This window comes from Panthera onca, chromosome A1 (genome assembly GCF_046562875.1).
Source record: "Panthera onca isolate mPanOnc1 chromosome A1, mPanOnc1 haplotype 2, whole genome shotgun sequence".
NCBI lineage: Eukaryota > Metazoa > Chordata > Mammalia > Carnivora > Felidae > Panthera > Panthera onca.
Window position 1 is genome coordinate 173,539,225 of NC_138339.1, and position 23,276 is coordinate 173,562,500.

The 23,276-nt window shown below is 42.3% G+C and overlaps 1 protein-coding gene across 6 annotated transcripts in view; it reads left to right on the forward strand.

Moving 5' to 3' along the window:
* DZIP1 (DAZ interacting zinc finger protein 1) overlaps nt 1-23,276 on the forward strand; it is a 55,708-nt gene that overhangs the window by 31,062 nt on the left and 1,370 nt on the right. For 4 of the 6 annotated variants that reach the window (XM_078432428.2, XM_078432430.2, XM_078432431.2 and 1 more), the window contains 12 exons: nt 594-734; nt 1,183-1,231; nt 2,381-2,437; nt 4,498-4,554; nt 9,615-9,674; nt 15,184-15,326; nt 15,771-15,933; nt 16,237-16,366; nt 17,155-17,208; nt 18,832-19,025; nt 20,493-20,623; nt 21,841-22,015. In XM_078432428.2, coding sequence (XP_078288554.1) covers nt 594-734; nt 1,183-1,231; nt 2,381-2,437; nt 4,498-4,554; nt 9,615-9,674; nt 15,184-15,326; nt 15,771-15,933; nt 16,237-16,366; nt 17,155-17,208; nt 18,832-19,025; nt 20,493-20,623; nt 21,841-22,015 — 1,354 coding nt within the window. The remainder of the gene's footprint in view (nt 1-593; nt 735-1,182; nt 1,232-2,380; nt 2,438-4,497; nt 4,555-9,614; nt 9,675-15,183; nt 15,327-15,770; nt 15,934-16,236; nt 16,367-17,154; nt 17,209-18,831; nt 19,026-20,492; nt 20,624-21,840; nt 22,016-23,276) is intronic. The other 2 variants (XM_078432432.2, XM_078432433.2) reach the window with 2 other exon arrangements.

Sequence of the window (23,276 nt, forward strand, 5' to 3'; positions counted from 1 at the left end):
AGGTTTTTATGTCTAGTATATGATTCCATTTCCTGAAATGAAATCTCTGAAGATGAATCTGTTTATGAATCTTTGTATCTTTCTGTTCTCTGTGTCCCTCCCACGCTCCTCCCTCCTTCCACCTTCCTTTTCTCAGCGAATATTTATTGGGAACCTGCCAAGGGCCTGAGATGGTACTTGATCATTGGACATATGAATAATTAAGGTGGACTCTCCACCCCAGGCACATGTGGACGCCTGAGGGTTCAGGACCGCATTGGGTTGCAACCACTCTGTGGGGTGGAGTGGGGGGGGCCCTGACCCTTTATCAGTGCTCATTCCTGTGGTATTGCATGCGGTGTGCTCAGGTGCACACAGCTGTTCATGCTATCAGTGTTGTGTGTCGTGGGTCACAAGCTCCCCAGGAACAGAGATGAAGCCCTCATACAGCCAAGGCCATGGTATACAGTACCCAAAGATGGAGTCAGTGACTTGATGTGCACAGATAACCTAAGGCCAGCAAAGAGCCACAGGGTGTATACATACAAACCGCAGAATGGAGACATTTCACATACAGTTTGCAGACCGATGCCTTGATTTTTTTTTTTTTCCAGCTCTTGTCACATATAGAGAAACTTCGAACCTCCATGATAGACGATCTAAATGCAAGTAATGTTTTCTACAAGAAAAGGATAGAAGATCTAGGGCAGAGACTCCAGGAACAGAATGAACTGATTATCACGCAGAGACAACAGGTATTTGGGGCTATATATTGGCACTGTTTTTCCTTAAGTAGCGCAATTTATCTAAGAACATTTTGTTTTATTTTAGAGCATTTGTAAGTTGGATAAGATAAAGGACGTAGGATATTTTCTTCCATATGGTTGTTTGTAAAAGCACATCCAGTAGTTTTTTCAAGGTATTTTTAAAAACCTGTAAAGAGCAAGCAGATTTATTCAACTGGAATTTAGAATAAATTTGAAGAGAAGAATTTCTCTTCGTGATTACTTTGAGAAGAAGCCCAATCCAAATGCTGCTTCTATTAAACTTTTGCCTTCATGTCTCTAAAGTCCATTTGTCCCCTGTCTTTGGGGGATTTCATGAAAAAAGTTAATTTGCTAAGTACAGTTATCTTGTCCATTATCTAGCATGTCCCTATCCGGTTTCAAACATGAATCGTTAGAAAACTGTTTTTCTTTGCAGATTAAAGAGTTTACCAGTAGACCATTAAACAGTGTCAGTGAACCCAAAGGTGAGTGGACCAGGATCCCAGTGTTGGAGGCAAGGCAGGCCTCCCTAACCGTGCACCAGTCATCAGAAGAATGTGGGGTCCCGATGGTTGACAGGCACTAAGATGACATTCCTGTGGTGACTTTAATTTTAGCGATCTGTTACTGAGATCCAGAAAGTTGAAGAATTTTAAATACCTAGACTGTTGTTGAATGGCCTTATATACTTTTTATCAGAATACTGTTATGCACAAAATGCATCCTTAGTAACCATACCTCTGGACTGATGTGCCATAAGGTGAATTTACAGTTAAAAGCAAAAGGTCTAGAGACAGACTGGGCTCGGCGCCCATCTCCGGCATTGTGCGGCTCTGTGAGTCTCTGCCTCAGTTTCCTCAGCTCTAAAGTTGGAGTATGAAGAGTTAGCTACATCATAGTCTTGTTATGAGGATTACATGGGAGAGCATACATAAAGTGCACCTGTTAAACACTGGCAACAACTATTGTTAATGACCCTAACCTCAGTTTCTCTAAAGTACTGGAGAGGCTTCCTGTGTCATTCTCAGCCATGGCAGTTGGAGATTAAAGATTTATTCTAGGCACAGTTGGGGCACAGACAATCCCCGTCTCATTCGGGAGCGAGTCTAGAAGGGATGCTGGAGCCAGAAGTGCAGGGTTTCCTGATAAAGCGTAAAATTTACCTTTGTCTGGACCCCTTTCAAATAATCCAAGGTCCTGCTTGTCTCAGGTTGTTAAAGGGGTACTTGTCTGCTTGAGGAGCACAGGTTGGGGATTGGTAATGGGTGCATGAGCTACATTTCCTCCTTGAATCTGGGGGTCCTGGGGGTTCATTGACCTACATACTTGGTTCCCTCTTGTTTTGAGATAAAGCTTTGAGAAGGGCTATTGTCCCCTATAACTTCTCTTCAAACGGTGAGAGTCCAGGTAGTGAGCAATACCTGTATAATTACTTAGCATAAATATTTGACTGACCATAATTTTAGGAAAAAGTTTTATAAGGATTTATGTTAAACACCTTTACTCTGTTGGATGAGTGACTATATGTTGGTAAATTTTTTTTTTCCTGAGGGAAAAGATTAGTATAAGGGCTGGCAAAATATGACCCATAGCTTGTGATTTTTGTTATTAATTAATTAACTTTTTTATTTCAGGGAATCCTTTAACCTGGCAAACATTCGAATCTAAGCCAACTGCCCCAGCTGTATCTAGTAAGTTTCTATAATAGCCTCAGGGTTCAAAAGATACTTTAATAGTGCTAAACCAATACATGACTTATTATTTTTAGAGACTCTTCTTTGAAAACCAGTGTGTTTGCAAAGTATATAATAATCTATTTTGATTCCTGGCTTTGACCTAGTTCTAAAACCCAAGACAAGACTGTAAATATCTATGTAATTTTGTGGTGATTTTTGGTTAGCCATACCTAACCTATTATTTGTCAGGTCTGTTCTCTGTGTCCCTCCCATGCTTGTACTTGTGGGTTTACAATGTGACTGTGTGGGGTGGCCACCACATTTTGGCATCGCTGAGGGTCAGTGCTGCAGGCTTTGACCTGGTGTTCCGTCAGTCACTCACTTGAGGAGGGCTCGGCAAAACCATCAGGGTTTGGCTATAATCCACAAAGACATAATCTGAAGAGTTTAGAAACGGAAAGATTGTTTTCCTAATAATAGTTAAACAGTTGAAATATTCTTATTATTCTTTTAGTCCATTCAGGAAAGCGTAAGGATGGAGGAAGTAAGGGTGATCCTGGACAAGAGAGGACGTGTGTGCAAACAGGGATCAGAATACCAGGGAAGGGTTCAGGCTGAGGCTAGGCGCTGAGTGACGGTACCATTCATATGGGCCCAGGACAGTAGTGATGAGCATGTTTGGGAATTTGGCACAATTGACTGGGAAATGCTAATGGTTTTCACCGCTCAGTCTTCTCAAATGCTTCTGGAGGCCTCTCGATGTTACTTCTGCAAGCAGAAGAGGGTGAGAAGTGCTGAGGAGGGAAGGGCAGGTTCGTGCCAAGAGTGGGGTTGAGGGGATGGTAAAAGCTGGGCTTACATCTTATGGAAAAAATGCATTTTGTAGAAGGATGACAAGGTTAAAAGGCATTAAATTGTTATTGTTCATACTTTGTACTTGGCACAGTACTGGAACAATCTTTTGTTCCACTAAAACTTTATTTACAAAGACAGATGGTGGACTAGTATGTTCCATGGGTTTTACTTTTGCAAACCTTGATCTAGATTATGAAAGTTGCAAATGGCTTTCAGGGTCTTGTTTCTAGGGTCTGTGTGTGTCATTTACACACAGCTAGGAGTTGAACACTTTCACCAGTGGCCGTTGTAAAGACAAAAATGTATGCCCATGGAGGAAGCTAAGGCTTGTGGCCAGTATTTTTCAGAGTAGGATTAGAATTAAAGATTTATCGTAATAAGCTAGTGGAAGAGAAAACTGATAGACAAATACATAGTCCAGAGAGGAACCTCAGGTAAGAATTGTCAAATATTGGAAGGGAGGCTGTGGAATCTAATTTTCTGACGATATTTTAAAAGTAGAAAGCATTTAGTCTTCCTTGAATCAGACTTCTCTCTAAAGGCTTTGACTGAGTTAATGCCTTCTCACAATGTGTTCCAGCCCAGTGATTGGATTTTTAAAATTGATTTATTGTACATGAACGTTCATATCAGCATTATTCACAACAGCCAGAAAGTAGAAACACCCAAATACCCGTCATCTAATGAATAGATATATAAAATGTGGTCAGTCCATACAGTGGAATTGGCTGATGCTAACATGCGATGTGCAACACAGATGAACTTTGAAAATGTGGTGTTAAGTGAAAGAAGCCATTTACACAGGACCCCAATGTTTGAGTCCATTTTATATGAAATGCCCCAAAATGAGGCAAATCCACAGAGACAGAAAGTAGATCAGTGCTTGTCAGGGACCGTGGGTAGGAAGAAATGGGGAGTCGTGGCTAATGGATGTTTGGGCGCGTGTGATGAAAATGTTCTAACATTAGTAGTGGTTATGGTTGTACAGCTCTGAGTTCACTAAACACCACTGAATTCTGTATTTTCAAAGGGCAAACCGCATTTCAATAAAGCTGTTACAGAGAATTGGTTTAGGTTAGCTGGTGACTGTCACCTGAAACATTTGTCCCTTAGGATCTGTATATATCTTGACTTATTGGAGGAGTGCTTGATTATCAAGTTGAGATGCTTATGCTTTTGTTACGGGAGCCTGTGAGCTTTCTCTCTTTGTGCTGTTTCAGTGACTGCCTCAGCCCCACAGACTTTGGATGCTAAACCAAGTCTAACAATGGCACACGGTAAGTTTCAGCCAAGTCTCAGCATTTTATGTGCAGTTTCTGCCCTGAGTCAGAGAACTTATTAACTAAAAGTGCTTCTGTGAGGGTAATTATGCAAAACAAAACAGAAGACGTTTTAGCAAATGCAAAACAGTTAATAAAACTACAGCCTTCATATGTAATATTATCGTAAACTGTGAATATACCTACTAAAGGCATAAAGTAAAACCTGTATATGTTGCTGGACTCACAAGCAGAGATTTTTAACTTTGAGTAGTACTTTGATTATGTGTGATTTCGGGCGGAAAGTAGTAGGTGTTGGGTAAGAAGGTGATTTTCTACTAGACCAGCCAACCAGCATGTGCCACAGGGCATGTGTGACTGTTTTTGTAACTTTCAGTGTGGCAGCAAATCACCTTTTTTAAACAAACAGTTTCAGCGATTGGTTGGAAAAATCTAGAAAAGACATGTGACAGAAACCAAAGGGAAAAGTAGGAACCACTGGTGGAAATCACTGCCAGGAGTCCATTCTTGGACCAGGGGCACAAGGATGATAATTGTTAATCACATGATCCAATAGATAGGGTGAATTTTTGTAGCCGTATTTTATTTTTATACTATTAAAGTGTTTACAGTCTTTGCAAGCATGTTTTTAGTACATTGTTTTCCTGTGGTCACCTGTGTATTAACTGAATTAAAATGGGAGAGGAATCAACTTTTTTCTGCTATCTACAAATGCTTCTGGAATGTAAATGATTACTTCATTGCATTTTAGTTAGACTTAAATCCATGGTCAGTCATATCAGACTTTGTGTCTTCAGAAGTGTTGTGGTTCATATGATCGTGGCCTTTTGTAATTATCTCTTTGCTCACTGATGGACTCATGAAGTGTTTATTGCCCCTCACTTTTTTTTTCCAAAGGTCATTTCAGGCATTTCAGGAGGATCAATACCCTTGAGCATATGTGTTCACACTATGTGATGCATAAATTCCCTACTTAGTGGGTGTTATTATTGGCAAGTGTTTATAGAACACTCGGGTTTTCTCCCTCTGGGCCAGTAAAAGAGATAAAGTGTATGTTGCATCTATGTCAATTTGCTTTAATATTGAATAGACAAGAAAACTTCCCCTGGCAATTGCTCTCTACTCATATTCTTTATCTTGGGTCTAAAATCTCTGTCTTGCCTTCTTTTTCAGGGTTGATTTTTATAATGCATTGCCGACTGCTTCTCTGTACTTTCACAGCGTGCTATAGTTTCTTCTTCTGTCTTTTGTTACTTTGTTATCATTAGCCTTTTGTGTGACAGTGTCTGAGGTCTACATTTTCTTTGTTAAAACAAAAAATATAAATATTTTTGGCACCCCTATAGTAAGTATGTTTAGTATTTTGGACCCCTATAGTAAGTATGTAAGTAAGTAAGTAAGCTGTCTGGAGTTAATTCAAGAGTCCTGACAAATCCATCAGTTTCAAAGCACTGTGTTCCTTATGGACTTTGCCCTGATTGGAGCTGGACTGCATGAACCAGCCATGCCCCCTTGTTGGCATCTGCTGGGATTAAAATGCTAGTTTTAAATGCCAGCCAGACCTGGCATGAGGCCTGCAGTCTTTGGATTGGGATCTGAGCTGATTTGTGAGCATCTCAATGGGCAGGAGCAAGGAGGAGGCTAGTACGGGGGCCCACTGACCTGCCCCCCACCCCCGGCCATGGCAGTGTCCCCAACGGTAGGGGTGGGGGAGGGGGCAGGGAGAGTAAGTCTGTATTGCATAACATTATTTAGGCCGATTACGTCTCAGTCTTTCCTTTTCCATCTCAGAGCTTGATGAGGTTCTTTACTGTGAGAAATGTCGTGATTACTCACTGTCTTAGGTTGGAGATCTGCAGGTGGGAGGTTATTGGGCAGTGCTCTTGGACAACCCCCGTGAGAGAAGACGTGGGTGGAAGGGGACGTTGAACCCAGATACAGCTGCAGTGGAGGCCTCGTCAGATCTCACCGGGGGCTTTAGAGCTGGGATGGGCAGTTCAGAATTTTCCTGGATCGAGCGATCAGTTACAAGATGTGGGCTGTCCCAGAGAGGAGGCAGGGGTGTAGGCCACTCCTTTCAGCCAAGACAAAGCAAAAAATAGAAGCAAAAGGTAACAGGAACGCACTAGATGTGAATTAATGGTGCAGATGAATTATTTGGCTGAGCATAGAGTATGCAGAAGAGATTTGAAGGAAGTAAGGTTGGTTGAGACTGTTCATGGCAAGCGCCGTGTGCCAGACTATAGCTGTTCAGGCCGTTCTTGTGACATTATGTAGCTTCTGAATGTTCTTGAGGCTGGGTGTGGCCAGACTTGGAGGGCTAAGCTTGCGGAAGCTTAGCCTGACCAGAGTGTATTCAAAGAATCAGAGCTGGAGAGACCAGCTGGGGCTCGAGTAGTGGTCTACAGGAGATTCTTCACCTAGGAATTGGGGTTGAGGTTTTGAAACAAGAGGGGGCAGACATACCAGCCATTCCCGGGAATTGGTGGAAAGGTACAGGTGCAGATGGTTCAGGTGAGGATGAGGGAAGGGTTAAGAACACGATGAGCTCACGGAGACCGTGCCATTTAGAGGACTCTGGGAGACAGATGCAGCCATTGCCAGTGGGAAGGCACATGGCTTCATGGCCAAGAGCCTAGACTTTGAAGGGAAGCAGACAGTCTGGATTCATAGTTGACTCAGGAAGCCGTAGGTTTGGGTTTCCCTGCCTGACAAATGGGGAGAGTAGTATTGGCTACTTTGGTGGGCTGTGGTGAGGATCAGGTGAAGCAGGACCTTTGGAACAGGAGCCAGTGAGCAAGCCCTGGCCAAACGTTAGCTTCTGGGGTGCGGCCGACAAGTGCCAAAGGGCTGGATAGAGATCTAAGAGTCTGTCTTCTGGAGGTTATGGTAGGAGACTGACATAACGATTTTTCTGGAAGCCTCTGGAGCGTTCACAGGGGAGAGACTTCAGCTCTCACCCTGGATGGAGATCTCAAACCAGGGCAGGAACTGGGTCGTTTGGAGGCTGGACCTGTGGCTTATAAGGCATAAGAATGGCAGGCCCTTCTCTTCACACTTGGACATCAGTCTGCTAGTTTAGGGAGCTGGGGTCTGGTGGGCCTCACTTGCTTTATTGTAGGAGCCTGGCTTCCCTCCCCTAGAACCCTGTCCTCTGCCCCACAGGAGCAAAGGTCACAGTTTTGAAGATTTATCCTGACTCCAGAGAAATAAGTCCTAAGATGATCTCTGTAATACAATGATAATAAATATGCATATGATGGTTTGGGGAGATTTTAGGGAGATTTTCCTCATAACTTTATTTTTGTCATTTTCACAAAGTATAATAAAATATATACCATGTGACTTTAAAAATTGAAATTAGCTCTCCTCCTGAAAATCCCTACTTTCAGCAGTTCAAACTAGTAAATAGTCTATTTGTGTAACTTTACCTTTTAATTTTTTTAATATTTTACTGAGATAAAATTGATCTATAACACGTATCAGGTGTACAACATAATGATTTGGTAATTGTATATATTGTGAAACGATCACCACAGGGTCTAGTTAACATCCATCGCCACACATAATTACAGGATTTTTTCTTTATTTATATATGACTTTAAAATCTTGCTGCTGAATGACAAATTCGAAAGCACATTTCTAATGTTCAGCAGCCGTGGTCCATGGATGTAATTAAATGCTTCTTTGTGTGATCATGTTCATGTTTCAAAATTAGACTACTATTTGCTAGGCCGTGTTCCAGAAGTTCCAGAAGTTTAAAATGCATTTCTCCCAGTCAACGTTAGATAGGTTGACTTGGTTGCTGAATAAGCTATAAGAGCCTATTTATATATACTTAAGTATAACATATATGTATTTATTTGTGTGTCCCTGTACATGTGTGCATATGTTTGTAGATGCCTAAAACAGAGTACCAGAAGTACCCTTCAGCAAATTAAATCTAGAACATCAGAGTAGGGGGTATTAAATCTTAGGGAATCTGTGCAAAGCACATAGATCTGTGCCCGACAAGCTGGTGGGCTCTCAGTAATTGTTGGCAGTTACTACCCTCAAGGTCACCCACTCTGGGGTCAGGTGGTGGAATGAAATGGCCTCGGCCCTGTGGGTGCAGGTGGAGAGCTCCCTGGGGAGGTCCCTGTGGCAGTCTCCAAGCTGAAGACGAGCGAAGCACGCACTTCCTAAGCTAGATCTCTGCATTTTATCCCGTGTCTGAAACCTGACTGCCTGACGCCCAAACCTGACCTTCCCCAGGAAGGAACTTTCCCTCTATTGATGGGATGGCATTTAGCTTTATCTGTGCTGCGTATGGGTTTCCTAGTGCACAGTCACCAGGAGGCCTCATCTCCGCACCCCCCCCCCCGCACCCCCCCCTCCCACCGGGCCCTGTTCTGGGGTGGGATTGGGAACAGCCTGCCTTCACGTGCAGTCTGTCCGCAGCCTTGCCCTGGTGGCTTTCCCGGAGTGGAAGCAGGTGTTGAACCGTGGTTTGGGGACACAGAGGCGTATAAGGACAGGGTCTTAGTCCTCCCACTGCCCCTCGGGCCACCCGTCCTCCACCATCCCGGTCCTCCCACTTAAAGGCCCCGGGGCTAATGACAAGTGGGAATCCCAGAGCCTTGGGCATTTTCAAATATTTTTATTTTTGGAACTGAAATCGCTTCATTAATTTTCTCTTTAGCCACCCTATCAAAATACCTTATAAGGAAAGTATTTGGGGGGGGGGGGTGGATAAGTGAAGAAGACCTTTTGCAGTTGTGTCCTTAAAAGAATCACATCAGGCACGAGGTTGCTGAGTGAGAAACTGGGTGTAATTATTTGAAAATATAATTTCCTGAGAGGGGACTTGATGGAAAAGACGTGGAAAGAGAAGATATCATGAAAAAGTGACCAGCTTTAACTGACTGCCTCCATATATTTTCCCCCAGCGAATCCTGCTGTTTGGGGCATGATTAAAATACTGCGGAACTATATGGGTCTCAAAGTTGTTTGCAAGGAAACTAATTTTACTTTGCTGTTGTCCTGTTTGTACTGTTCTTATTTTTCCTCATCGATAGAACAGGCATTCCCATCGCACATACTGGAACCAATAGAAGAGCTTTCAGAGGAAGAAAAAGGTAACCAAGGGCTCCATCAGGGGTCCTACCTGCCTAGAGTCTATTTAGATGCCAAAACGCAAGCCTTGAATCCGATCCAGTGGTTTTTGTCACACCGTATCCAAAGTAGGGAAGACATTTAGGTTTGGAGATTATGCTTTCTGTCTATCTGTAGTAATCTGTCATCTTACTCCTTGAACATGCTGTTATATTTTCTTTCCCCTGCGTTCCTGCATTCTTAGCATCTGAATAAGACATTTTTGTGTCAGTCGTGTGCCCAAAGATAACAAAAATATTCGTCGCACAGTAGGTATTTCTCACACCCTGGATCTGGGAAAGGAGTGGGTGAAGTACCCATTTCAAAATGATTTTAATAGCAAGAAAATCGTAATGTTTAAGCTCTCAATGTAGAATATTTAGGTGCAGAATAATATCTGTGTGGGCAAATTTGGGAGCTATTCAAGGTTTGGGGAGATAATTAGAGCAATTGTTGCTTATTCATTTGGCAGTTCTCAAAATCACTTTCTGTCCATTAATTTTGAAGTTTATGAAAAATGTTCCACATTATTAAGAGTATTTTCTATGCCAGACTTGTAGATCCTAACACCATTACATCTGAATCTGTTTATCATCATTTTCTCCTTAACAGTGATAATGCTTGACCATTTATCACCTCTTCAGGAGAAAGCAAATGGTTAATATGTATATAGATTCTGGCCTTGCCATTTGTGTTAGAGAATTAAAATTTTTTTATTAAAAATTTTTTTAATCTTTATTTTTGAGAGAGAGACAGAGAGAGAGAGGGAGAGAGAAAGAAAGCACAAGTGGGGGAGGGGGAGAGAGAGAGGGAGACACAGAATCTGAAGCAGGCTCCAGGCTCTGAGCTGTCAGCACAGAGCCCAACGCAGGGCTTGAACTCACGAAATATGAGATCATGACCTGAGCTGAAGTTGGAGGCTTAACAGACTTGAGCCACCCAGCTGCCCCGAGAATTAAAATTATATATTCCAATTTGCAAATTCTTAATAGTTGTTATAACTTCTTCTGTGTTATCTAGACAACTTTTTCCAAATTGTTTGGAAATTGAGAAGTGACTAAACCAGGCACATCTATAAAATCTATGCAATGTGTATTTTCAATTTGCTTTCAAGTAACATGCTTTCTCCCTCCTCCATGTCATTTACTGATGTCTGGAACACAAAATATCTTATTCTGTGAAGAATCTATGTAATGCATCAGGAGGTTCATAGAAAGGGTCCAAAATTTTTAAACAGGAGCCCCAAATCATACGGTTCACACTCATTTAAAAAACGAGTCAGCTAGGTTCCAAGAGGAGTCCTGCTTTGTCCACCATCACTTGGGGCCCTGCTTCCTCCCGCTGCACCCTTCTGCCTCTGTTTCTTTTAAAATTCTCTACCCAGACCATGTAGGGGGTGAGTATGGGCAGCAAACACCGTCATTGGTTGTGTTGCCACATGCACGGGACCAGACTGGGAAAGAAAATAATCTTTGCCACCCTCGACTGCGTTCAGACACAGCTCTAGTGGGACATAGGAAAGGGCTGGAGACCACCAGAAAGCCCTGAGTCCCAAGCACACTGTTACAGAAGCCAGGGACCCAGTGAATCCTTCCAGTGCTTCCATGGGGCCAGCAGATTAATTGCCATCAATAAATTCCTCAGCTGTGCTAACATTTTGCGATGATATCTGTGCAGCTAAATTTTGGCAGTGGTTTGTTTGCAAAGCGCTGTGGCTGTTACCAAGAAGTAAGGCATGCATGACTATTTCTGCGTCCGTACTTTTTTGACAGTCCCAGAGAGGCATATTTGATCTTGCTGTCCTATAGGACGTTAGGATGTGAGGGCCAGGAGGGCTCTCAGGGGCCGTTTTATTGTTCAGAACCTCGAAACACAGGGGGATCGGGAGCTTGCTCCAAGCTGTTGGGCTTCATTAGCGACGGGACTGGAACTAAAGTCCAGGTGTTCTGCTTTCCGTAGTTTAATGCAAGGAATGAAGTGAGAAAGGCAGGCTGGTCCAGGACTGGCAGGGTGCCCTTGGAGCAGTCTCTTTACCTCTCTGTTTTTAGTGTCTTCAGGTGAAAAATGAGACAATTAATTACTAGATGATGAAGTCCCTTCTGACTCAGAAATTCTGTTTTGGTTTTTTTTACTGTTTGCTTCGCACTGCAATTATTTGCTCACCATGAATGCTGTGTCATTAGTCTGATATAACTGATCATTTGTGTGGGCTGTTATCCACTGGCCACCTACCTGGGTATGCTTTACATTTAAAAAAAAATTTTTTTAATGTTTATTTGTGTGAGAGAGAGAGGGAGAAGTAGGGGCAGAGAGAGAGGGAGACACAGAATCTAAAGCAGGATCCAGGCTCCCAGGTGTCAGCACAGAGCCCGATGCGGGGCTTGAACTCACAAGTGGTGAGATCATGACCTGACCTAACGTCAGGTGCTTAACCGACTGACCCAGGCACCCCATGCCTTAAATTTTTTAATGAGAGGAAATGCTGATCCTTAGAAAGTTTTGTCTTACTGATCTTGTGAGCGGTATGTGCTTTAATTAAAGTCTTCAGCTGTGATTGGCTTTCAAGTGATTAATTCCACCTTTACATAAAAACTTTATGTTTTTTCTCCTGTTCATTCTATATTCTTTCTTTTGCTTCTTATCGGCCAGCTCCAGCCTTCTGAGAGCCTCCTACCAAGAGGTTTCTAATTATTCATAAATGAATAATCCAAAGCAAGCATCAACATATAAAGTGAATTTGAGGACAGAGGGAAATGTTTAATCTGCAGTCATTTTGGGAAACTCGGTCATCAGAATGAATTTGTCATCAGGGTTGAGAATGAACCCAGACCAATCAGCAAACAAATTCAGTTCACTTGACCCCAGTCCTGGAGCAGACAGAGCCTGGAGCCTCTCTGGCTGTGCTTGTCTTCAGTTCCTTTTACATCCTGGATACTGACCCCAAAATTACCTTTGTGTAAACAGGGCGAGAGGTGTGTCTGTTTCACTGGTAGCGCCATGACTCCCAGGCCATCTCTTGGTACCTCTTCTCATTTTAGCCCTAGATATTTGTGCACTTGATGGCCAACTAGCAGCCAAAGCCAACCACACGGCCATGGCTGCAGCTGGATTTTGGTGCATTATCTCTGGATTTTGATGCATTATCCATTCCTAGGACAGAAGTGCTTTTTTGTTTGTTTGTTTGTTTTTGAAAGAGAGGGAGAGAGAGAGAGAGAGAGAGAGAGAGAGAGAGAGACAATGTGAGTGGGGGAAGGGCAGAGAGAGGGAGACACAGTATCTGAAACAGGCTCCAGGTTCTGAGCTGTCAGCACAGAGCCCAACACTGGGCTCCAATTCACAGACCAGACTGTGAGATTATGATTTGAGCTGAAGTCAAACGCTTAACCGCTTAACCAACTGAGCCACCCAGGCGTCCCAGAAGTGCTTTTTTTTTTTTTTTTTTTTTAAGGTGGCTACAGAATACGGGAAAACATTGGTGGGAAAACAGCATGAATGCTGAGACTATAAAATTTGAGATTACTTCTGACTTATATTAATATATAATCTTACAAAATTTCATAATTTCAGTTTAGCAAGCCGCAGTACCAAAGTATAGCAAAGCATTATCATGCAGGACCTTTCCTTCTATTTAATGTACATATCATCATTTGACTGATTTTGCCCTCAGCAAAACCGGTTATTAATGAGCAGAAACATTCTTTACCTGCTGGTATCGCACTAAGGTTTAGAGAACATCTGAACCACAGAGCGTTTTGTTGAGGGTCTTCTGTCAATCTGAGTGCCGTGGGTCCCTACACTTCCCATGGACTGAGGTGGGGGAGGGAAGAATGGGTGTCTCTGGAGCCCCTGGAGCCCCAGACCCACTAGATGCTGGCATCTGGTGCTACCCTTGTTGGGTGAAACACCCCTGTTTGGAGAATAGACTCCAAAATGATAGCACTGGTGATGTGTTCTCTCAGATCTGGCTTGGGACATTCACCAAGGGTCTGAACAGCCCACTGTGAGGCCTCTTGCATCAAATTCTCAGCTCCTTTGACATCGGACTCAGTTCAGGGTCATGTAGACATGCCCCTTCTCCAAATGCTCTTGAAGTAGACATTTTTTAGTGGGAAGGAAAAGCTAGAATATGGCCTATTGTTTTTTCTTTGCTTTTAATTAGAAAGGCTCTTTTAAACAGAATATACTTCTCCCAAGACCTGTATTAACCTCTTTTTCATTTTGGTAAATATTTTGGGAGGGGTTATAATTTTCATGTTTTGAAATTTTTGTATAAACTTCTACCGAATTTATTAAATAAAAACTTAATTATTTAATGTAAACTGGGCTTCTTCATAAAATGATACATAAATTCTAACTGAATTTAAGACAGATGAATTCTTCAGAAAGTAGCAAAATAATTTTAGGATAAACCATTGAACTTCTAAAGAATTTATTTTTTCTACCGTGCTTCTATAGAGACATTTCTCTTGCATTATTTATCTAGTTATAATTCAGTTAAGTGGGAGGGGCAGAGAAAGAGGGAGAGGGAGAATCCCAAGCAGGCTCTGCACCTGTTAGTGCAGAGCTAGACATGGGGCTTGAACCCACGAACTGTGTGAGACCATGACCTGAGACAGAAACAAGAGCCAGCCGCTTAACCGACTGAGACACACAGGTGCCCCTAAAGACACTGAAGTTTTTTTTAATGTTTATTTATTTTTGAAGAAGAGAGAGACAGAGTATGGGGGGCAGGGGGGGCAGAAAGAGAGGGAGACACAGAATCCGAAGCAGGCTCCAGGCTCCGAGCTGTCAGCACAGAGCCTGACGCGGGGCTTGAACCCACAAACCGCAAGATCATGACCTGAGCCAAAGTCGGACGCCCAACCGACTGAGCCACCCAGGCGCCCCAAGACACTGAAGTTTTAAAGCAAACTTAAGATAGTTTTGAAAGTTGTGATACTTCAGCATTATATATTGTGCTTGAATGACCAAACGACCCAAAAACTGTATTACAAAATGCTTGCTTGCTGTTTAAAAGTGGTGTTTTGCCATTTTCTGCTTAGGGATTTTATGTATTTTTCTTTTTTCTTCTCTTTTCTTTTTTCTTTTCTTTTCTTTTTTAAATTTACATCCAAGTTCGTTAAGATACAATGTAGTATTGCTTTCAGGAGTTGAATCTAGTGATTCATCACATACATATAACAGCCAGTGCTCATCACAAGGGCCCTCCTTACTGTCCATCATCCATTTAGCCCATCCTCCACCCCCCCATCGCCTCCAGCAACCCTCAGTTTGTTCTCTGTATTTAAGAGTCTCATGGTTTGCCTCCCACTCTGTTTTTATCTTATTTTTCCTTCCCTTTCCCTATGTTCAGTCTGTTTTGTTTCTTAAATTCCACATGTGAGTGAAATCATATGATACTTGTTTTTCTCTGACTTATTTTCGCTTAGCATAATACACTCCAGTTCAGGAATATTTAATTTTTTTTAACACATTTTGTAAACCTTATTTCAGGAAGGGAGAATGAACAGAAATTAAGTAACAACAAGATACATTTAAGGAAAGCTTTGAAGGGTAACCCCTCCCTCAATAAGGAAATCAGAAACATGTTGGAGCAGAGTTTGCTGGAGAAACTGGAAACCTTGGGGATTAATGCGGTAAGCTCATTCATTTCAGGAACACTTGTTGGTTTTGCTTTATTTTGCTTTCTCAATGGGAAGGGATCAGAGAAGAGAAGAAGGCATGTCTGCTCTGTCCTTGTGGATTCATTCTGTCCTGATGGCCCACCTTGCATTGTTGGTTAGTCAGACAGACAGAGACAGACACACACACACACACACACACACACCCCTCTGTGCATTTGGTCCTAGCACTCAACAGCCTCTCACCGCTAACCAATCATGTAAAGTCATTCACACATCCCCTGTCCCACTGCGCTGGGAGTGCCTTTCGAGGTCAGAATAGCGTGTTGTGGTATGTTAGGGCATCCGCTTACCTCACACGCAGCCATAAAGACAAGAGGTTGGCATAGTTCGTGCTAACAAATGTTCATGAAATGAAGAACATGCCAGGATAATTCGGTTAACGGTTCATCTCTTCAGGATATACGTGGTATTTCAAGTGATCACTTCAGTAGAGTGCTAAGAACTGTGGAATCAGCAAGACATGAGCGAGAAAGACAAATACCTAACATTCAGCAAATTCGAGAATTCCTTGAACGTGAGGTCAGCTGTAAAATCGAGGAGAGAAACTTACTGTCCTCAGGTAAGCCCGTAACTGGCTGCCATTGCATTTCTGCACATAGGTGCGAAATCCAGTTCTCTTTCATAATTTTAAATGTCTCACAAACTCTAGAACTTGATTGGCAAGTCTAATACCATATGAACCATTTATATGTTGGGTCTCGGATTTTATTTTTATATTAAAAATTGCCTGTGGTGTGGACTCTAGACCCAAGAGATGAGTTTGTTGGTTTCAACTGCCAGTGTAGACAGTATTGTGGTATTTTCTTCTTCACTCACTGATCATCAAGGCAATGGAGATTCATGAATGATACTACTATTCCAGATAAGTATGGTGCTTCTCAAATGGATACCCTCTCAACTGGAGAAATACCCAAGGCAGTGCAACTTCCTCCCAAAAGCAGACAACTGATTAGGCAAAGACCTGTTTTCACTGATAGGACATCTGTTCCCAAGTGAGTATTTTTAATGCTAAAATTTTTGTATAAAAGGTTTTTTTTAATGTTTATTTATTTTTGAGAGAGAGAGACAGAGACAGAGCACAAGCCGGGGAGGAGCAGAGACAGAGGGAGACACAGAATCCAAAGCAGGCTCCAGGCTCCAGGCTGTGAGCATGGAGCCCGATGCGGGGCTTGAACTCCTGAACTGCAAAATCATGACCTGAGCCAAAGTCGGATGCTCAATCGACCGAGCCACCCAGGCACCCCTGATAGACTGGGTGGCTTTAAACAACAGCAATATGTTTTCTCACACTTCTGGAGATTGGAAGTCTGAAATCAGCGTGCAGTATGGTCGGGTTCTGGTGGCAGCTCACTTCCAGGCTTGCAGACAGACGCCTTTTTTCCCTTTTTTCTCACTGTATCCTCCCATGGCAGTCAGAGAGAGGACTGATCCCTCTTCCTCTTTTTAAAAAGGACACTAATCCATTTATGGGGGCCCCCACCCTCATGACCTCAGATAAGCCTAATTACCTCCCAAAGACCCCTTCTTCTGAGAGCATCACATTGGGGGTTAGGGGTTCCACACACGGATTTTAGGGGGACACACACTCACCCCACAACAAGGTTTGACTCAGCCAAGAGTCACACGTACAGCTCCGGCCTGTCACAGGCACTGGCACACTCGTTGCTGCTGATCCTCGTTAACATACGTTCAAAGCCACAATCACCAATCCCATAGAAATTTACATTAAATTATGTTATTGGTCCATGCCGTTTAGAAATCGTTTTCTGTTGTTTTTTAGAATTAAGAAAAATATCACAGAAGATCATTTTCCCAAAAAGTCTTCAACTCTTACGTGAGTACTTGGGAGCGGGGAGCAGCCATTTAAAAAATTCTTTTCACTGAACATTCCTTTTATCGTAAATTAGTGTGTGCACTGTGATTAACTAAAGCCCTAATGATTAAACATCGTAATTGATTTGTTACTCTTTTATGACATGTCTTTGTTTCTTTACCAGATTTTATGTAAGTCAGTAGCACTTATCACATCTTGACCTCCACTAAGAAGTGAGACCGCCCTGAGTCATTTCCGTTACTCCCCTCAGTGTCCAGTACTTTTCAATAAGCACAAAGAATTAAATGGATGATGTCAACTTTTAGCGGCTGGATTCTTGGTAGCACAGTCAGATGATATTTCAGTCTTCTCGCTCCTTGTGGAAATCAGGAATGGCCCTAGACCTTACTGTCTTCGGCCCTCTCGGGATACTAAGAATCCTAGCTGAGTTACTCATAAACTGTGTGCCACTGATTCAGTAGTTTACCTGTTTAAGCCTGTTTCCTTATCTGTTCAATGGGATGATGCTGCCTTTTTCACAGGATAGTTCTACTACAAATTAATACATGAAAAGGGCTTGCCTCAGTGCTTGGCAGTTCATGGGGGCTTAATAAATTATAGGTATATTTTTGTTTTTACTTATAATGTTTTTTAGTTTTGTTATTTTACTTATAATTTATATTTAAGGGAATATAATTTAAATATAAATTTGAGTATTTATAAGTAAATTTAATTTTATCATAACTGAAATTTATCATCAAGTTTTTCTGGAGTTATTAATACTGTAAATATCTCTTCTTGAGGCACTGTGTATATATAGTAGAGACAATATAAACTATGTATATATCAACTATATATAAATATATATATAAACTATGTATATATAAACTATATATAAATATATATATAATAACCATATACAGTTATATATAAACTATATATATATAAACTATATGTATATAAACTATATATATAACTATATATAAATATATATTTAACTTATATATATATAGTTACAGACAGTATAAATATAGTAGAGGCAATAAAAATGATTTACCCTTCAAAAGCACTCTTCATGTACATAATCTCATAGGAAGAGCCTTATTTCATGGGATGTAGTATAACAACATTGTCTGGAATTTAAATGCTCAAAGAATATTTTTTTTTTGAGAGAGAGAGAGAAGGGGAGGGGCAGAGAGAGAGGGAGAGAGAGAATACCCAGCAGAGTCCATGCTGTCAGTGCAGAGCCCAGCTTGGGCTCTCATGAGCCTGTGAGATCACGACCTGAGCTGAAATCAAGAGTCAGACACTTAACCCAGTGAGCCCCCAGGCACCCCAGGAGAGAGAGAGTCTTAAGCAGATTCCACGCTTAGCATGGAGCCCCACACGGGACTTGATCCCATGATGCTGGGATCATTACCTGAGCCGAAATCAAGAGTTAGACACTTACCCGACTGAGCCACCCAGGAGCCCTAAGTGCTCAAAGAATATTCTTAAATGAACAAACACTACTCTGAACTTCTCACTGTAAAATAGAATGCTCTTTTAAAAGGCATATCCTGTAATGTGAAGTGACTGAAAATCCTGAATCATTGTAAATCCTGAAATGGGAAAACAATGCCGTTTGGGTTTTCATTTGTTTAGGACGCCGCCCTTCAGTTCAGAGGAAGAGTTGGATGGTGAGGACCTCATCCAGGCATGCGCATCCCCAGACTTACTTCTCGTGCAGTCATCCAAAAGCAACAAGAATAGCTTTGGAAAGAACACTGTCAAAAGTGACACTGACTGGACCGAGGGTAGTGAAATCGAGGACTCCGATATTTCTCCCAAGCCCACAGGTGAGCTGTTGTCATTGAAAATCCTTCAGGAAATTTTGTTTAGGACAGTGCTTCCTAACTAGGGGCACGAAGCACTGGGAGTCTGAGCTGGGAAAGTGCTCACAGGAAGGATGGGGCTAATCCAAAAGCTACTGTTGCCGAAGGAAGACAGACAGGGCACAGCAACTGACTGATGTGCAAGTGGAAGGCGAGGAGGGAGCTGGGGATACCTAAGTGTGTCAGTTTCCTAGGGCTTTAGGAACAAAGTGCTGCACGCCTTGTGGCTTTGAACAAATTTCTTGTCTCTGTTCCAGAAGCTGAAAGGCCAAAATCAAGGGTGGCAAGGTTGGTTCTTTGTGAGGGCCACGAGGGAAAGATCTGGTGTGAGCCTTTGGCCTTGGCTTGCCAATGGCCGTCTGGTCCCTGTGTCTCATCACATCACCTTGCCCCTGTTCGTTTTTGTGTCTGAATGTCCCGTTTTTATAAGGACACTAGTCATACTGGATTATGCCCCGCCCCCTAATGACCTCACTTTAATTTGATTACCCCTTTAAAGGCCTTATCTCAAAATAAGATCATGTTCTGAAATATTGGGGGTCAGGACATCAACATATGCACATGGAGGGATACAACTCAGCCCATACACTGGGTGCCTGTAAGAATGGCTGTTCTTATGCACCGTGCTGCCTTTGGGTGTGGCAGTTCTAGAGGAGCAGAAAAGCCAAGTGTAGGACTGCTGATAATTTGAAGAGAAGTGGGGCATAAGGGTCATTTCTTAAAAAAGAAGTTCTGCTTAATGCAGTTAAACATTATATATTTCAAACACCTCAGATATCATTAATTTATCGTATTGTATACAATTTATATATGTACACATAATTATGTAAAATATAATTAATTTCAAAACAGTTAATACTGTTTTTGAAAATACCCATGTGAATATTCCACTTATACAGACTACCTTGCTGAAGTGAACATTTCTTTTTTTTTTTTAATGTTTATTTATTTTTGAAGGAAAGAAAGACAGAGTGTGAGTGGGGGAGGGGCAGAGAGAGAGGGAGGCGCAGAATCCGAAGCAGGTTCCAGGCTCTGAGCTGTCAGCACAGAGCCCGACGTGGGGCTCAAACCCACAAACTGCGGGATCACCACCTGAGCCGAAGTCAGATGCTTAACCGACTGAGCCACCCAGGCGTCCAAAATGAACGTTTCTGACCACAACTTGAATGAAACCATCCTTCTTTGATTTAAAATGAAAACTTTATTACTTCTAGTCTAGGGGATCATGATCTTTTTAAAAGGGATTATTATAAGGGCATTAATGTAACTTTTTGTCAATGCCCAAAATATATCAATTGATTTTAATTTAATAAATATGATTTTTTGCAAAGCTTACATTTTTTTCAAAGTCGCCTGTAAAGTTATTTTGGAACCAAACATAGATAATGATTTTTTTTTTTTAACTGTACCTATTTCCTGTTGGTCACATAGGAACCTCCATTAAAACGCTGACCGAAAAAGTTGAAAAGACGGTTTCAAATCATGGAAGTGTGAACAAGCCATTTGGTGGGATTAACGTTGCCGAGGCGTTCATCAAGAAAGAACTGAAAGAAGACCTGAAGGTGAAATCACTTTTGCTTGCTAGACACACACAGAGAAATTCATCTTTTAACGGGTTATCCTTACTAATTGTATGTCCTTTTTGTAGTGAAATATTAAACAAACCTAGTTACTTGGTGTAGCCAGAGGTTGAGACTTTTACCTTATCTCACTTGCCATCTTGCCTTTCTTTCCATTCTGTAGAGAATCAAAGATACTGGGGTGCTAACTGGTAATAAGGCAACATGTGCTTATCAAGTTCTACAGGTTTTCAAATGCCTGTCACATGTCGGGCTTGACACTTGCAGGTGTTAGACGGTTTGTACACAGAAACGTGTGACTGACTAGAACCTGGGGCCTCAGATCCGAGTCGGTGGCATGACCTGACCGTAAAATGGGGACTTGTCGAGGTCTGGCCCCACTTGGGAGCTGGCGTTGGTGGAGAAATGCATCAGAGATCTGAGGGCAGAGCCCAAGCTCTTCCTCCTGAAGGGAGGAGAGGCCCTGACACATTCTGAGGTCCCAACGCCAGGACACCGGAAGTGTTTCTGTGGATGGAGGGCTCCTGTTGTATTTCCGGGCGTCGCTCATCTGTGCCGACTGGGTCTTCCAGTGGGCCTTCCAAGTCACTGCTTGCTTAGATTTAACTCTTCTCCTGCCCATCTAGGGACCCAGAGCATTTTGCCAAACTACTTTTAGTAGTGTTATTTGTATTGTACAAGCCAAAAGTGACAAAACGTATCACTCAAGCAAGAGAAAGCTAATGTGTCTTCCTTAGAAAAGGGGCAGTAGAAATGTGTGCTCCTTCAGTCGGGGCCTTTTCTGCAGGGCCCTTATGTGGCGTCTCCTGAAGTTCAGTGTCACATTATCACAGAGGGAAGAGCCCCAGACCCTGCCTAGTTCCTACTTAGGGAGCACCCTTACTTTACTACTACAACATAGTGTTTCTGGGATTTTGGAAACTCATGGTTGGTAGAGGAGGTAGGAAACCTACATTTCCATGGCAAAACAAAAAACAAAAAACAAAAACAATAAAAGAGGTGGTTCTGTCTGCTTTCAAAACACAGCTTTCCAAGTTCGTTTCATTCCCTTCCAGAAATGACCAGATGGGCAATCCTCCGAGATTCCCCAAATTCAAGTCATTCTGTGTCAGCAGCTCAGTCTAGCCAACAGAACGACCAAGGGGCGCTAACATGGACCGCGTCTTTATGAAACGTTCATTACTCTCCTTTTCTTTTAGTGCACAGATGTGGACGATGAAGACTGGGACATATCATCCTTAGAGGAAGAAAAATCTTTAGGGAAAAAAACTGGGCAAGAACAGAAGGAACATCTACCTTTGAAGAATGAGCCAAATTCTACTCAAGTGCCAAATGCCTGGGTTGCATCTAATCTCCAGGGGCCAAAGGGAGAAGGTTTGCTGCTTTAACGTCTTACAGGAGCTTGGTCTACTTTCTAATTATTTGTGTTTCTTCCTTATAAATATCTAATTAAACTTAATATATCATACAAGTATCGATACTTTATGTTATTTTAAAAAGGACTAAATGTGCACAACATCTGATCTGTATATATTTATTTAATTTGGGCCTAATCTTTGGATTTTAATTTTATTACTTTAATTTTAACATTATTTTTGAGAACGCCCATACAAATATTCATGCTTCATGCAGATGCCTCGCAGAAAATTAGAATTTCTGATCACACACCTGAGTGGGGCCATTCTTCTGGCAGTCTTCCTGAATTAATCTGCTCACACATCAAATGTTTTTATTTTCTTTGAAGAAAGATTTCTCTTGCAACATCGTAGCCAGTGGGATGAATTACAAATGAAACCCTGAGGTGACATTGTTCTTGGGTGAGACCTAGCATCTGGCTAAGTCCGGGAACTTAAGTCTCAATGTATGTTTAATTTTTAAAATTATAAAATGTAATCTATGTATTTTTTAATCAAAGAAATTCTGCCCATGGTGAAAGCCAAGGGTCACAGAAGGGCTCCTCTGTGTGCCCCTCACCTCGTACGTTACCTCGAGTTCCCCCACATGTGAGTAGTGGGTTACGCTAGTGTCCAGACTCAACACCTGTAGACGTTAACTGTTGGTGTCCTGCTAAGACAGACGGGGGTCTGGCTCATTTTCTCCCCTCACTACACCTCTCATGACCCCTCTTCAGGGTCTTCAGGCCCCTATTGGTAGCTTTAATACATGCAGACCTCTCCCTTTGTCCTTTCCATTTTCAGCAAGATCTCTTGCCACCTCACTCTGTAAGATGCCAAGAGGAGCCATTGCCATGTCCGCCCTTCAAGTCAACTTTTCTCTCCTCCAGGGTGGGAGCCGTGCCTATACTGCCACACCGTGCCCATCACCAGGTTGCCTGTGCTGTCTGAAGGTTGATTCTGACAGTCACAACCTGACGACCGTGTGTACATTACAGTAACTGTATGCACACGGGACCGAGAGGATGCTCTGAATACCTTCCCTTTCTCTTCTCCCCGTGGCATGACCTCACGCCCCTCAAAGAAAAGATGTCTAGAGGACACTCAAGTGGAAATCTCTGCACCACACTATTTTGGTGGCTCAGCACACTTCTTAACATCATATTAAAGCCCACATCCCCTAGAAAATCCTTTTTTTCCCCACCATTTAATTCCTACTTGGCTTATTATAATTTGATTCT